At 42.2% G+C, this 16,230-nt stretch overlaps 1 protein-coding gene across 2 annotated transcripts in view; it reads right to left on the reverse strand.

Annotated features, from left to right (window-relative positions):
• The window catches only part of Ednra (endothelin receptor type A), a 52,508-nt gene that overhangs the window by 25,390 nt on the left and 10,888 nt on the right, over positions 1 to 16,230 (reverse strand). The window contains exon 2 of one of the 2 annotated variants that reach the window (XM_035441399.1): positions 3,048 to 3,175. The exons of the other annotated variant lie outside the window; for it this stretch is intronic. Within the exon in view, the coding sequence (XP_035297290.1) occupies positions 3,048 to 3,175 (128 nt within the window). The remainder of the gene's footprint in view (positions 1 to 3,047; positions 3,176 to 16,230) is intronic. 2 annotated transcript variants of the gene reach the window in all.

Genomic DNA, 16,230 nt, shown 5'->3' on the forward strand with positions numbered 1-16,230 from the left:
TGTGTGTGTGTGTGTGTGTGTGTGTGTGTAGCCCTAGCTGTCCTGGAACTTGCTCTGTAATCAGTCTGGCCTTGAACTTAGAGATCTGCCTGCCTCTGCCTCCAGAGTGCTGTGATTAAAGACGTGTGCCACCATCACAAAGCCTGGCTTAAATCGGGTCTTCTTTTTGTTTTTGTGTTTAGGTCATCTTAAAATGTTCCATTAGTGATCCTTTTGCCTGAGAATTTTTTCCAGTTGTATTTATATTTTTTGTGTATTTGTGTATTGTGTCTTTGTGTTTGCCTGCATCATGTGCATGCAGTGCCTCCAGAAGCCAGCAGAGGGTGTTGTAACCCCAGAAACTGGGGTTGCAGGTGGTTTTGAGCCACCGTTGTGTGCTGGGAACCAAACCCCTGTCCTTTGGAAGAGCAGCCAGTGCTCTTAACTACTGAGCCATCTCTCCAGCCTGCCCGAGAATTTTTAAACTACATTTTATTTATTTTATTTAATGTATACGGGTATTTCGCCTGCATGCATATCTGTGCACCTCTGCATTCCTGGATGCCTAAGAGGTGGTGGATCTTTTGGGGTTGGACTTACAGACTGCTTTGAGCTGCCATGTGGATTCTGGGAACTGAACTCAGGTCCTATGCAAGAGCAGTCAGTGCTCTAACCTCTGAGCCATCACTCTACCCCCACACATAGGTAAAAACTTTTAGCTATGTGTGTCTGTTGTGGGGTATGTCAGGTGTCTATGAGGCCAGAGGAGCTGGAATAATAGGTGGTTGAAATCCACCTGATCTGAGTGCCAGGCTCCAAACTCTGGTCCTTTGGAAGAGCATGCATGGTCTTAACCATGGACCCATCTCTCTAGCCTCTTGTCTGAGAAAATTTTCACGAGACACCATGTATACAGGCATATAAAACAGGCACACAGATGAAACATTTAATAATGTTCCATGAGTAAAATAACTTAATTTCTTGTATACATATAATTTTATTTACTTACTATTATTATGTTGTATATATATATATATATATATATATATATATATATATATAGTCACAGGGCATGGTAGAGGTCAGAGGGCAAGCTTGTGGAGTCAGTTCTTCCACTTTTACATCATTTCTGAACATTGAACTCAAGTCGTTGGGCTTGCACCCCTAGTGAGTTTATCCATTGTGTCATCTCACTTGTCCCAATTTTATTACTTATTAAAAAATGAATGTAATGAGCTGGGCAGTGGTGGCGCATGCCTTTAATCCCAGCACTTGCAAGGCAGAGGTAGGTGGATCTCTGTGACTTCACGACTAGCCTGGTCTACAAGAGCTAGTTCCAGGACAGCCTCCAAAGCCACAGAGAAACCCTGCCTTGAACACCCCCCCCCATGAAACTCAAGTCAATGACCCCAACAGCAGGTCTTAAAATCAAAGATTCCAATGCAAGTTGAAGCAGAGACATGTACACACTTAGCGATAATGGCAGGGGAGTATTCCAAGTCTTTGTTTTCTGTAATTAAACCATTATGTGTAATATGTACAAGGAACACTGCAATTCATAACATATGGTAGTCGTGAATCTGGCCCAAGGAGTTTTCGGCAGTGTAAACTAGCCCTGTGTGGTGTGAGGACATGTACACCATAAAGTCGTGCTGTGTGTTCAGAACCAAGGCTGCATGTAGTGAAGCCACTTGGTGCGACATGGGCAAACAGCACAGATACCTTGGGTTCACTACACATTTGATTCTGAATTAATTTTTTTAAAGATTTTATTTATTATGTACACAACATTCTGCTTCCATGTATATCTGCCCACCAGAAGATGGCACCAGATCTCATAGTGGATGGTTGTGAGCCACCATGTGGTTGCTGGGAATTGAACTCAGGACCTCTGGAAGAGCAATCAGTGCTCTTAACCTCTGCGCCATCTCTCCAGCCCCCTGAATTATGTTTTGATCATCAAATATTCAGAAACCTTTGACTATTCCTTTTGTTGTTTTTGCAACTTTGCCCCATCAGTCACCCCATGGATCTGCAATCATCAGTTTAGGAAGCTCTTCCCAAGTCATTTGTGAGGATTATGTGTCTTTTAGAACTGGATAGAGTCATTTCTTTTGTTGCCCTGTCTTGAGAAATATGAAACACTTTAGGCATTCAAAAAAGTATGGAGATAACCATAACAACCTTGTACATTATTGCTTGGCTCAAGCATTTGAAATACAACTCAACAGTATTTTCCTTTCCTTAATAATAACAGTACATTACTAGTCAAAAATACAGGATTTGCATATTCTAGGTATCGTGTTTTCAGCAAGTTTATTATTCAATTAATATACTAATTGTGGCAACATATTATGATTTATTAAAGCCACTGGAGCTCAAAATAGCAAAATAGCCACACTAGTTAGCCATAGTGACCAGGTAGAGGTGGTACACACCTTTAATCCCAGGACTCAGGAGACAAGGGAAGATGGATCTCTCTGAGTTGAAGGCTACCCATGCCTACACTAGATTGAATTAGTTTAAAAAAGAAACAGAGCTCATGCCTTTGATCCCAGCACTTGGGATCACACGCCTTTAATCCCAGCACTAGGGAGGTGGAGACAGGAGTGATATGGCTGGGCAGAGAAAGGAATAAAAGGAGGAGGAGACAGGAACTTAAAACTTTTTGCCTCTGAGGATTTGTGGAGACAGGATTGCCATTTCAGTTGGGTAGACGTAAAATCTATTGGCTTGGCTACTTTGCTTCTCTGATCTTCAGTTTGAAGCTTAAACCCCTAAATCTGTCCCTGGGTCTTTTATTATTCCTGTTACAACTAATTTTATTGTTTTAAGGAAGGCTACTGTGTATCATTGACAAAATGTGCTAGGTACATATTGTGCGAGTCTGAGATGGATACTAATTAGCAAATGTGGCATGGAATTCTAAACACTGGGGGCAAGACTGTGAATGTCCTAACTCACGTGACCTTGGTTAACAGTTGTCTCTAGTGCCGACTCTCCTATTCTTTCTGAGAAAAGTGATTTTCTAAACCCCACTGAAGAGCAAAAGGAAAAAGGCACATTACCTGTCGACGCTGAGAGCGCAGAGATTCAAGACGGTGATGCCCACGGAGGACTTCTGCAAAAAGGGGAACAGCTTGCAGAGAAACACTCCAAAATCATTGTGGTCAAAAGGCCAGCGCCCTGCCAACAGCTGAAAAGGTGAGATGGGAGTTAGAAATGGCGAGGTTGGCCCAGGTGTACCCCTTGTATCAGCAGATGCACTTTTACTATTGTGTGTGAACACATGACCAGATAACAAAGGTTTTCTCCCTGCCCCAATGGCTTTGAAAGAAGCCTTTCCTTTGCTCCAATCTGACCCGGCCTCTTCCTGGTGTCACTGTAACCAGTCTCAACCAGCTTATCAAACTTTCCACTTGAACTTTGTCCAAGGACATCCACAGATGTCCACTAAAACGCTGCTCTGAACTCTGACAATCTTCAGGAACGTCACGAATAATTCTATGCCTGTGGCTGCCTAGTGTCTGGTGCAAGTAAAGGCACAAGGCATGGTTTCCGGGCTGAATCACTCTTACAAAGACAAGGATCGTGCTTTTAATGACAGCTTGCCACAAGCTAGAATCAGCTCAAAGATTGGGAGACATTCAACTCACTCTGTCTTAGCAGTAAAACATATAAAAGGAGGGGGCATCTTGGAAGCAAACAGTACAGTGTACCACTTTCTGACTTTTTAAAAAAATTACATTTATTTATGTGTGTGTGTGTGTGTGTGTGTGTGTGTGTGTGTGTGTGTGTGTCACAGCAAAAGTGTGGAGATCAGAGTTGGTTGTCTCCTTCCACCATGTGAGCCCAGGGAATAACTCAGGCCACCAGGCTTTGTATCCACTGAACATCATACTTTTCTTCCTTCCTTTCTTCCTCCCTCCCTCCCTCTCTCCCTCCCTCCCTCCCTCCCTCTCTCCCTTTCTCTCTCTCTCTCTCTCTCTCTCTCTCTCTCTCTCTCTTTCTCTCTCTGTCCCCTCCTTCCGTCCCTTTCTTTCCTAATAGAGGCACTTGGAGTTTCTGACAGGTACTGGGCATATATCCTCCCTATCATTCACTAACACTTAAAATTAAAAATAAAACATTTGAAGTGGCAATAATTAAGCTGCATCACATTTAGATAATGATAACCAAACAGTAAGTCTATCAAGGCCCCCAAATTTCCCACCCAACGGCAACCCTTGCTGATAGCTATGTGTTTCCTTACAGAAAACTTGCAATGTACATACAAACTTCATCTTTTCTTAAACAAATGGGAACATAGAAAAATATTTTCAAAAGTTTACTGTGTTTTCTTTTTCTGGGGTAACTAATGGAAAGCACTGTTGCCCAAGAAAAGGGTCTTAGGCTTTAAAAATACTTTGATGCAACAGTTTAAGCAAGAGCCTCACTTGATTAGCAGCTATTTAGTATGATATCTCGACCACAGAAAAACAACTGCTGATTTCTTTAATGTTCGCAATCAATGATCAATTCCATGACAGAAACAGCAAACAAGTTGTCAAGTCAAACTGTTCAAAGGGTCATTTTGGAGCATGGGGAGCCAGTCAAAGCTTATTTTTATTGCCATAAAAAGGCCTGTGCTATGAAAACCTCATGTTTATGTCTCTTTGAGAACACCATGTGGTACCTAGCTGAGAGTCAGTACTGAACACATAAATGCTTCCAACTCATCCTGATCAGTGACTCTAACTCATGAATTCAGGATCGTGTTTGCGTGTTCTGAAATGACAGCATGCAGGCTCTGAGAGCATGTTTACGCAGAGATTTACTTTCTATTCCAAGGTATCAGTACTCCAAAGTAGCATTTCCACTATTTTTGTCAAGTGAAATGGTATACAAAGCATTGAGTAGGGGGAAATGGCAGCTGGGGAGATGACCCACATCCTGTGGGAAAGTCCTAATCTTGTCTCCTTTTTTTTGCAGAGGAGTTCAGAGCAGCACTTTGGACTACAGGGAGCACTGACCTTCTTTAACCAGTTGAAGCATATACACATTCTAAGATGGCAAATTAATGTAGAAATTCCAGTTCATGTGGTTGACTTGGATTATGTCAAGTCAATGTACTAAAATGGACAGGGTATCTTTCTCCTAAACCTGCCAGACACAGATTACTTACAAACATGTATAATTTGATACAAATATGAGGGCCTGGTTTCAGAATGGCTACATTCCCCATGCACATTTTATGTACACTTCTGTGTTTTGTATTTTTGTGCAAAGGTTGTGCACAATGCCAATTTGTGCTACTTTTCTGGAACATGTCTGACAACCAGAAGCAAGGGCAAAGGCTGGAACCAGGCAGGTGAAATTCTGCCCTAGTGATCCCTACTCATTGTAAGTAAATGAAGTCCCCATCATAGGAAGGCATATTGTTACTTTGTGTACAAAGTAACACAGGCTACAAGCTTAGTTTTTCTTCTTTAACTTGTTGCAAATTCAAGCTAATCACCAGCAGAAACACTTATGAGAAGTAGTTCTCCATATTGGCTTGTATAAGGATTAGGGAGTTAGTGAAAAAAATTCCAGCACTTGGGCCATGACTCAGACCTGTGCTGATCAACCAGGGGTAACATGTTACTTGTCGATAGGTGACAATATCAGAAATCTTCTGGGTATTAAGGACTAGGAGGGATGTTCCTGACATCTGGGGAGTAGGGCCCAAGGATGTTGTTAGTATCTTGTAAAGCACAACAGGGTGTCTTCCCCAAATAACCACCAGATGCAACACTTTAATGCTGTTGGGGTTGGTACACACCATCCCAGGAACGATACCAGATTAAAGAGAAGATATGTGGGCAGCTAGAAGCTGCTTTGGGGGAACTGAACAGCATCAGAGGCACCTGGAGGGTGCCTTACCACACAGACTGTTGTACTGTGTCCCAGAACTAATGACTCCGTAGGTCTGGAGCTGGGCCGAAGCATGGACATTCCTAACTGCCAAGAGGCTCGGGTAAGCTGCTTCAGAACCATCACTAGGAGTACCATAAGCAGCAAGGATGAGAACTGGTAGCCAGTTAGAACTGGATGAGCAGGAAAAAAAATACAAATTCACAAGGGAAAAAGTTATCGAAATAGTTTGGGTATGAATGGCTTACAGCTCGTTTCCCTTACTGTCCTAAGGACATGGCACAGGGATACTTAGTCAAAGCAACAAGGACTCTAGTGCCTGGGACTGGCTGACTTGATGCTATTTGCTTACTCCCTCTGTTCAGGACAGGGTGAAGTCAATTTCCTTTTGTTGCATGACCTAGTGTGAGCTACTCAACCTACTGGAACTCTTTCTGTGCTAGTCAAATGGGGGTGGTTCCACGCCTGCCATGGTGGTGTGAAGGCCATTTGGGGGGCTCAGTCAGGACAACCCTAATGTGAGAACCCTGACAACTGAACACATACTGTCAATGCTATTATTTTGGATTGCTATAATTTGTAAACCCACGTTGAAATGAATGTGCCATTTAGGCATGACTTTAATGAAAAAAACAAGTAATCTGAGAATTGTACCACTGTTTTCTGATTCCAGATGTTAACTATCTGCCACTACTTAATCTCATCACTCACGCATTATTTTTGTCATTGTCACCACATTTTAAAACTGTACCAGAAAACCAACAGCAGCTTTTCCTTTGTCCCAATTTCTTTCCATTCCCTCTGGTAAGGCTGGCCAATGTTTCCGGTTCCCTTTGTCTCACTCCACCCATACTAGACAGGAATGAAGGATTTATGAATATAGTCTGCAATAGCTAAAACCTCAACGTTTAAAAAATGTTCTCTTCCCTTGGAACACGCATTATTGTGGGTCACTTGGAAGCAGACAGACACCAGTCCTCAAAGAGCAAGGATTGACTTTTCTCTCCCACCCCTTCCCTCCTCTCTGTCTTTCCCCATCCCTCCTCCTCTCGTCTTCTCCTCCCCTCCCCTGCCCTCTAGCCTCTCCCTTTCTCCTCTCCTTGCTTTGTTTTTCTCTCCCTCTATTCTTAGAGAGGAGTTGGGATGTACAAGTTGTTACACAATCAAGCTATAGAAAAGAAGACTGCCCCCACCAGCACAGCCTGAGACGATTTCAAAGCCTGTGATACCCAGGACAGGGCTTTTAGTGAGACCATGAGTTCCGGCATTGCTGCTATCTAGTTGGACGCTGTAAGATCAGTCACTCTCATGACAGGGAATGGGTTTTGCTCCTTCATTATGCTTTGATTGTCACAGGATTGAGGCAAAGCTATCACACAAATGTAGCAAAAAACTGTCTATCATCCACACATGCTTCTTCACTAGGCTAATCTTGCCTCCCATAGGTAGGTGACATTCAGAGAAGGAGCACAGCTGTTCTGGTCTGGTTTTGTGTGCTCTCAGTGACACAGGGGAAAGAAGAAGCTTCATTTCAACTATAGACTAGGTCTGACCTGTGCCACCTTCTGACCCATGGCTCAGGCACACTGGCTTACTCCTGTCTTCTTGTGTCTTCCTACCATAGCCGTCTCACAGGACCAATTACTACAGGCAGCAGCAGTGATGATGCAGAGCTTAGCACAAGGAAAAGTCTAGAAATGTGAACTCTAGTCACTGACGGCTCACCGCTAGCTCTTTTTCTTGCTGTCATTTTGACAAGGAGGTTAGCTAGCCTCTTTCACTGTGGCAAGATATCCGAGACAATCACATTTAAAGAAAAGGCTTTTCGTGGCTCATGGTCTCAGAAGTCTATGGCTGCTCAGTGTCCTTGCCTTTGGGTCTACAGTGAGACAGCACATAATGGCAGGGAGTGCAAGCAGCCTTGAAGCCAAGACAGAGGAAGAGGAGGGGCCAAAGTTACAGTCTTCTTTGAAGACATGTCCTAACTTCCTCCTTCTAGACTTTTCCTTTATAGCTCTATCACCCGAAAGTGCCATGGACTGGGAACTAAGTCTCCAATGCCTTTGGGGTGTGTTCAGGATCTAAAGTAGAGCAGATGGTAAAGCAGGAGTATGTAGGAACCAGATACAGGGTGGCAGAGGATCTCATAGAATCCAAAGACCCAGTCTTCAAGGAATTCACTGTCCAGAAGACAGGCAGACGTCATGGCACCCAAGGCTGTAAGTTACACACCAGGACCTCAACAGAGGGAGAAGCCACATGATCTCATCACAAAGAGCCACATCCCTGTTCCTTAATGCAATCTGGACAAAGGGCATCTGTACCACATGACTGGTGTGTTGAATGACTGGGATGACAAAGTGAGTACAGGATTTGGTGGGCATCAAGGGTGAATGTTGAGAGTTTGCCTTACTCCTCTGACTTGTGTTGGAGAGCATGGAATCATTGCTACGATTTTTTTTAAAACTACTAGCTACATCTTTTACTTCTGAACATTTAAATGTTTCAGGTTTTTTGTTATTCTATGTTTGTTTATTTCTTTGACTGAAACCTTCAATTTCTGGAATCTGAACACACAAATGGTAATACTAACCAGGGGGAAGAGAGATTAGAACAGAAAGAAATGATTTTTTTTTGTTTAGTTTGTGAGTCTAGTCTTTAATGGCTGAGCTATTTCTCTAGCTCAGAAAATGATTTTTAAAGACAGATCCAATGTTGGATGTGGTGGCACATGCTTTTAGTCCTAGAACCAGGGAGGCAGAGGCAGGTGGATCTCTGTGAGTTTGAGGCCAGCCTAGTCTATTGAGTGAGTTTCAGAGCAGCCAGGGTTACACAGTGAGACTCTGTTTCACAAACAAAACAAAACAAAACAAAACAAAACAAAACAAAACAAAAGCAACTGAATGGAAAAACAAAACAAAACAGAGTTCCAGAGTTCTGGAGCCAGAGAATGTCTTTCCCCAGAGGAGAGACATGGGTCTTCCATACTGCAGTCTCAGGCACCTGATGGATAGGAACCACAGTACTTCCCTGAGTACCTGATTCAGAGAAACAGATTCAGAAACAAAGGACCCAAGACTTCCTAGTTTGCAAACATAAACCAAAGGAACATTAGGTGGAAAGAGTATAATTTTAAAGCAGAAAACTGAGATGCTCTCACTACTGAAGTTCTACTGTGTGGCAGCAAAAGCACAGGTCAGGGCTTAGCAGGTTACTTGGGAGCAGAGGTTCATGTTGCTGACTGCCTGAATGGAGAAAGGATTGCAAGCTATGATTGGAGGCCTGTGATTTGTCATAAGAAAATTCAAGCAGAGCCATTGTCAGACAATAAATGCTCTGAGGAAGGCATGTGACAAGGCCCAAAATCTAACGGAAAATTTTAGACTTTGTTGTAATCATAAATCTCTGTGATAAGACACTCTGATGCTTGGCTAAGACAAGCCGACAAAAAAGCAAAACATAATCAGACGAAGGAGCTGAGGCCCCCAGTATGGACTTGTCAGTAGTCTCCCAGCAGTGACAAGTGACAATGGTGTATTTGAAAACTTGCAGCTGATGCACTGGTTAATTCTTCAGAACTTGTGCTAGATCCCCATTGTAGAGTATGTCATGTGTTCACAATTATCTGTGCGTGTGTGGAAACAATGACTCTGTGAAGACAGGGTATGTGGTGTGAAGAAAACGATGCCATGTATGTTCCCAGGAAGAGTCCTGTGGCAGATATGATGGGGAGGAAAGTGGGGGTGCTTCCGGGTACCTACTAAAAGAATTCATTAGAGAATGAAATCGCACAGTTCTAATAGCAGAGGCACAAATTAGAACCAACAAACTCAAGAGGATTTCATTACTAAGTGACTGCCTGTGAAAATGACATATATCTGAACAAGTCCCCCTTCAGGCTTCAGAAGCCTGGTGAATGCCATGTGCCTTGCAGACAGTAGCAGAGTCACAAGAGGCCCCTTTAACACACAGGGAGGATGCATTGTACTGGGGCCATGGTGGAAACCTGGCTTCATGCTCCAGGCTCAGCTGAAATATTTGGGTCTTGGTTCTAGTCTCCTGGGCCAGAGTTCACCGACCCCCAAATTCTCAGTGAGCTCTTAATTATATATTATTTTCACATCCAATTGAAATTTGTTTCTTTGGAGCTAACGCTCCATTTACTCTTAGGCTGACTGCTGCCCTCCCCTATTCTAGATGACTAATTCTGTTGCCTCAATGTTTTTATTTCCCCACTGATGGCCTTACCCCCCCATACAAAAGAACCAAGGTTGTCAGAACTTGGGAAATTCCACAGATGAAGCCACAAGACAGTATGTTTTGAATATGTGAAACCTATTTTATGACTTTCAAAGGAAAATCTAAACCGTATGGTAAATTAACTCAGTGGGCCATAAACATCACAATGTAAATATTATACTGACTTCACAGACAATTTCAATTAATTAATTTTAAGCTTCTAAGCAAGGGTCTGTTATATTTCAAGTTTTGAAAGTGAGTTTGACTTGTTTAATCTGTATCATTGGGAAATAACTTGAGACCACACTGGTCAGGACAGTGCAATCTGATTGATTTCAGTCTTCAAGCTCCACTAAGAGGGTGAATCTTTCTAATCCTTGGTGACAAAGCTGGTAGTAGTACCACACTACACAGGCCAACATTTGGAATTAAATGAATTAAAAGAAAAAAAGGAACCCAGTAGTTGTCTACTGACAGACGTGGCAAAGCCATGTGCTTCTAAAGATGCTTGCAGAGCACACGTGAGGTGCGATGCAAATGTATGCAAAGTTCATTAGCAGTTTCTCAGGCCACATCAAAGCCAATCTTTGAAAAGCTGCCAAGGGCAGAGTTTGGCTATCATATTAAAGAGTAGCCATGACTATATGAAATAGCCATTAATGTTCTCTTTTTCTCCAACTACCTATATGGAAAGGCCAAATGTGTTCATGTATGTATTTAAACCAAAACAATACAATTCAATGGATCCAAACCAGGACCTACTAGCAGAATTCAGCTGCATTTTATTAAGTTATACATTAAAGAGGTTTATTCAAATTCAAGTATTTTACTAAGCTAGCTATTAAAGAGGTTTATTCAAGTTCAAATTAGTGCCATTCTTCTCATTAATTTTTTTTGTTTTAAAATACCCCTTTCTCCACAAAGACAGCCTCATATTTAATGGGTTTTCCTTACTCTCTTGTGAATTAAGGAATATATATTCTATAGAATTCTGAGTTTTTATTTGTAATATGGTACATATCAATAGTCATAAAGAAATTAGTTGTAGGGGCCTCAATAGTGTTCTAAAAGAGTTTGTTTTCTTTTTATTTATGTGTATATGTGTGTGTCTGTGTGTGAGTGTGCACAATGCATGCAGGTGATGGAAGAGTCCAGGAGAAGGCATGAGATCCCCTGAGGTTGGAGTTATAGACAGTTGGCAGCTGCCAGAGGTGAGTGTTGGGATCTGAACTCGGGTCCTCCAGAAGAGCAACCAGCACTTTTAACTATTAACCAAACTCTCCAGCCCCTTCAACAACTTGTCAGAATTCAGAAATGACCTGAGACCAAAAAGCAAGAGAAAATGAATCCAGATTAATATACTTATTTTTTTTACATTTTTTATTGGTGTGTGTATATTTGTGTGTATATGGGTGTGTGGTGAATGTGGTGTGTGTGTGTGTGTGTGTGTGTGTGTGTGTGTGTGTTTATGGTGTGTATGTGCTTATGGTGTAGTGGTGTGTGTGTGTGTGTGTGTGTGTGTGTGTGTGTGTGTGTGTGTGTGTGTGTGCATGTGTGTGTAGGTCAGAAGACAACTTGCTGAAGTTGGTTCTTTCCTTCCACCATGTGGGTTCCTGTTCTCAGACTCAGGCCATCTGGCTTGGTGGCAAGTGGCTTTACCCACTGAGCCCTGTTGCTGGCTCTCAAGATGCTTTTAAAGATGGGACAACTCAAAGGGATAGAAGTGGCACATAACTGATTCAAGATCACGTAAAAACTTTGGTGATGTTTTATTTTGTTTGTTGGTATAGTAAAAACAAACCTATAACCTTAATTGGAAACTTAAGGCCATCACTTTTTTGTTAAAGTTATAGCCTCTAGCCTCCATTAACTTTTGCCATGACAACCTGAAGTGAACAGTGTGGCGGGAGGTCACTGGGTCTTTGGGAGAAGGGCTCTGTGTGGGAATGAAAGGTTTCCCCTTGTCACTTCTTGTTTACTAGGATCTGCACTTGCACTGGACCTCAGCAGCACACAGTGTGGGGGCTCAGCCCACACATGGGTTCTCGTCACTTAGCTCTGTCCAATGAGACCCAGAGCCAAGCTAGCCACGGTACTCAACGTGCTCATGGCTACCACATGACATCAGTCTTAAAGCGTCACATCTATGTGACACTAGAGACTACCATCTCAGGCTCCAGCTGCTGCCTGAGCTGTAGCCTGGCTGCAGGGTTTGGACCAGATTTTCATATTGGCTTCTGGGATTTTCATTAATCTTTGTCAAAAATGCAAGTGAAAACTGAATGGAAGTGAGTTGTCAGAATTCACAATTCGATTCTGGAAAAAAAGCACAATCTGTTATCTCCAAAGGCAGCCATACTTTATTTTCTGCCTGAAATTAGAAATCTCTTCCAGGAAGACAGAAGTAATTTGGTTCCATTTTGAACATTTTTTGTGATATATAGTAGTGGAAAAACTTGCCATAGATTCTTTTTCTAATAATTAACAATAATCTAGTATGAAGATGAATGGACTTGACAATTTTCAGGTGAATGATTCTGAAATAATGAGAATGTAGAAGTACATTACTGCTTGCCTCAGAGCAGGGAAACGTCTAGCGTTATACACTATTTTTTTTTTAAATTAGTGTCTTCTTTATTTTTAATCATAGGTAATTGATTTGTTGAGCATTTTGTTCAGAGACCAAATACATTTTCCCAAATTATTCCAATTTATTTAATTATTTTTACAAGCAACACTAGTGGAGAGAGCAAGAGAGATTGGGGGGCAGCGGATGGAGGGGGAATGGAGGAAGGGAGGGAGGAAGAGAGAGAACGGTACAGTTCACACGTGGAATTCAAAACTGAGAATAAGTCTTTGCTTACAGCCTGTTTAAGACAAGGTTTCTTTGTTGTTTGTTTTTTTTTTTTTTTGCTGCACATGCCAGGCTAATTGGCCCACAGGTCCTGGAGATCTTCCTGTCTCCACCTCCCTGCCCATCCTGGGAACACTGGGCTTAGATGCATGCCACTGTGTCCGGCTCTTTTGTGGGCTCTGCGAATTCAAACTCAGGGCCTCAGACTTCGGCAGACAGGGCTGTACTCAGGGGTCTCTACTCTCAACATTAGCGTTGGCATTGAAAAAAGATAATGCAAAAGAAAGAAAATCTCAATTAAAAAATGTGCTTAGGAAGCCCTTTACATTGCTAGTGTGAGTGCTAGCGGGTGTAACTACTATGGAGGCAGTTTGACAATAGTTGCCAAAGCAATGTGCATAGTAACCCTTGGCTCCCGGACTCCTTTGTGAGGAAATTTCTCATGAATTCATCATACCCATACTTATAAAGAGAATGTATGTATGCCTCTGTAATGTATTGCCTGTTAAAGCAAAAGATTGGGACAGATGATGGTAGAAGCTATGGCGTTCTCACATTGGGAGAGTATGAAACCATAAAAAGAATGTAGTAGCATTTTGTATATTCTCAAAGACCTCTGGGATATAATGACAATTGAGAAGACTAAGGTGCAGAATATTGATTAAGAAACTGGAATATGGAATGATACAAGCAGGGGTGGGGTATAGGGAGGTGGAGGGGAGGAATATGGAGGGACTACTATAAAGAGACCTGTTAGTTTATCTACTAATGAAATCTAGCTAACAGCTAACTAACTAAACAGGAAAGCCAGGCATGATACTCATACTTATAATCCCAGAATTTGGGAAGCTAAGGCAAGAAGATTACCATGAGTTCAAGTCAAGGCTTGTCTAGGTCCAGAGTAAGACCCTGTCAAAACAAACAAACAAACAAACAAACAAACAAACAAACCCACGACTAGCTATATAAAAGATACAGAAATGGGAGGACTGGCCCAGCAAGAAAACACCTCTCCACCCCTCACCTCTCTCTATATATTTTTTTCTCTGTGTGTGTCCATGTGAATGCATTTCTGACTTAAAAAATGAAAAGGAAAGGAAAATTAGAATTTTCTCTGAAAATTTTTACTGAATGTAAGGACATAAATGCATGACAATGCATCTGCTATCAGAGGAGGAACTGTCCTTGAAAGACATGACTTCCATGGAGAAGGGATAGTCTGAACAAAATGTGGGCTTGGACCAAGAATAACAGACTATTGAAAGCAATCCAGGGACAAATTATGGCTGACAGGAAATTTTTTTTCTTTTATCAGATAACATCAGCTCTAGAATCTGCTATGTCTCCCGAGATTTCACAGGGAAACTAGATGTATAACACTTCAGACAGTGCACTAGTGCCTTGCAAACAAGGGATGAATTTCAAATCCACAGGAGATGTGGATGGTGCAGCCACTAGAGGCTGCATGTACAGCTCCACTCACAAGTAGAGCTGTGGTGGATTGAATGAGAGTGGGCCCCATAGGCTCAGATATTTGAATGTCTGGTGTCCAGTTGGTGGAACTGCTTGGGAAGAATTAGGAGGTGTGGCCCTGTTGGAGGCGATATGTCACTGGGGGCAGGCTTTAAGGTTTCAAAAGCCCATGCTATTCCCAGTTCCCTCCCTCCCTCCCTCCCCTGCTGCCATGCTCCCTGCCATGATATCATGGACTCACCTTCTAAACTGTAAGCCCCAAATAAACTCTTTCTTCTATAAGTTGCCATTGTTATGGTGTCTTATCACAACAACAGAGAAGCAGCTAAAGACAATGGCTGATTGGAATGACTACCCCCCCCGCCCCCGCTGTGAAGTTATAAATAGCTGTGTTCTGGTTCTTCAGGTTCCTTTCATAGCTGGAACCATAGGTATATCTCTCAAACCCAGCATCCCATGGTCCTCAAATCCACACAGGGTGTCTTTTGATTGCTGGCATCTAAGAGATGAGCCTTAGGGAGTCTTCCATCATCTGACTCTGCTTTCTTCCCTCCATCCCCTATAGTCTCCCTTCCTTCTCTCCAACAGTCTGTGAAGGTCTATGTATACAGAGAACATTGTGTCATGGAATTCCAAGCATTCATGTGCACACGGTGCTAGACACATGGAGCACAGCAGGCATGTCTCACCTCTACACGCCTTCCCTTACGTGTGCCACTTGGTCTTCCTTATAGCTGTAAAAGAAGTCCCTGACCTCTTCACTATTAGTGGAAGAAAATTCATTTCTTTTATTTATGACTATGTAACTTAACCAGCCCATCCAAACAAATTCGAAGTATAGAAATGTTCATATTAAACTTTTCAATTTTGTATTTTTTCATCTTTCAAGAGCTTTAGAGACTACCATTTAGAACGGACCTTGCCTAAAGATAACAGAGCCAGGAGTCCCCTCTTTCCCTTCCTGGAAACACGAATGCCCACTTAAAATCTGACTGCCTTGTGTGTGGCTCTTCTCACTACTTGAAAGACAATGTGATGAACACAGTGACCAAAATGTATTTGTGGACACTTCTATTTAGTATGTGGACGGCATTTTGATAAAATTGCTTTGAGGGTTGCTGTGAGGTATGTTTCGCTAGTGGCTAAAAGGGAACTTTTCTTTCAGATTTATGTTTATATTTTACAATTTAGAATTTTTACTATTAGTCCCCCAGTCATATTGATCTTGTGTTAATGTGGTGTACTGACCGGATGGCGTAGAAACAGGCAGAACTGGGGCACGCCTACAAAAATGACCGCAGAGAGATTGTCTGGAGAGCCTCACCAACCCAGTTCTGACTTCTAGAAGTGTGTTAACTGTACCCCGCACCTCCTAACCAGTGCTTCATGGTGTGTGCAACTTACGGCTTACAAAGAATACTGTCTGCTAAAACAGCAGTGTGAAACACTGAAGCCAAACTTTCTGCCTTTCTTTCTGTATCTCTTGAAATTAATTTGACTGTTGGAATTTCAGATGGATCTATTATTCTGGGAGAAAGACAGATGTTTTTACAGGTGTTTTACATTAAAAATAGTATATTTTTTTCTGTGTTCTATGGCTTCAAGCAATTTAACAAGCCAGGTGGCCTTTAGTCCCAGTACTTGGGAGGGAGAGGCAGTTGTATCTTGGTGAGTTAGAAGCTAGCCTGATCTACACAGTGTGTTCCAGACTAGATAGAACTACAAAGTGAGACTCTGACACAAACACAAACAAACAGACAAACATATTTTAAAACTTTCCCAGGATATGT

The sequence above is a fragment of the Cricetulus griseus genome, chromosome 3 (assembly GCF_003668045.3).
Source record: "Cricetulus griseus strain 17A/GY chromosome 3, alternate assembly CriGri-PICRH-1.0, whole genome shotgun sequence".
Classification (NCBI taxonomy): Eukaryota; Metazoa; Chordata; class Mammalia; order Rodentia; family Cricetidae; genus Cricetulus; species Cricetulus griseus.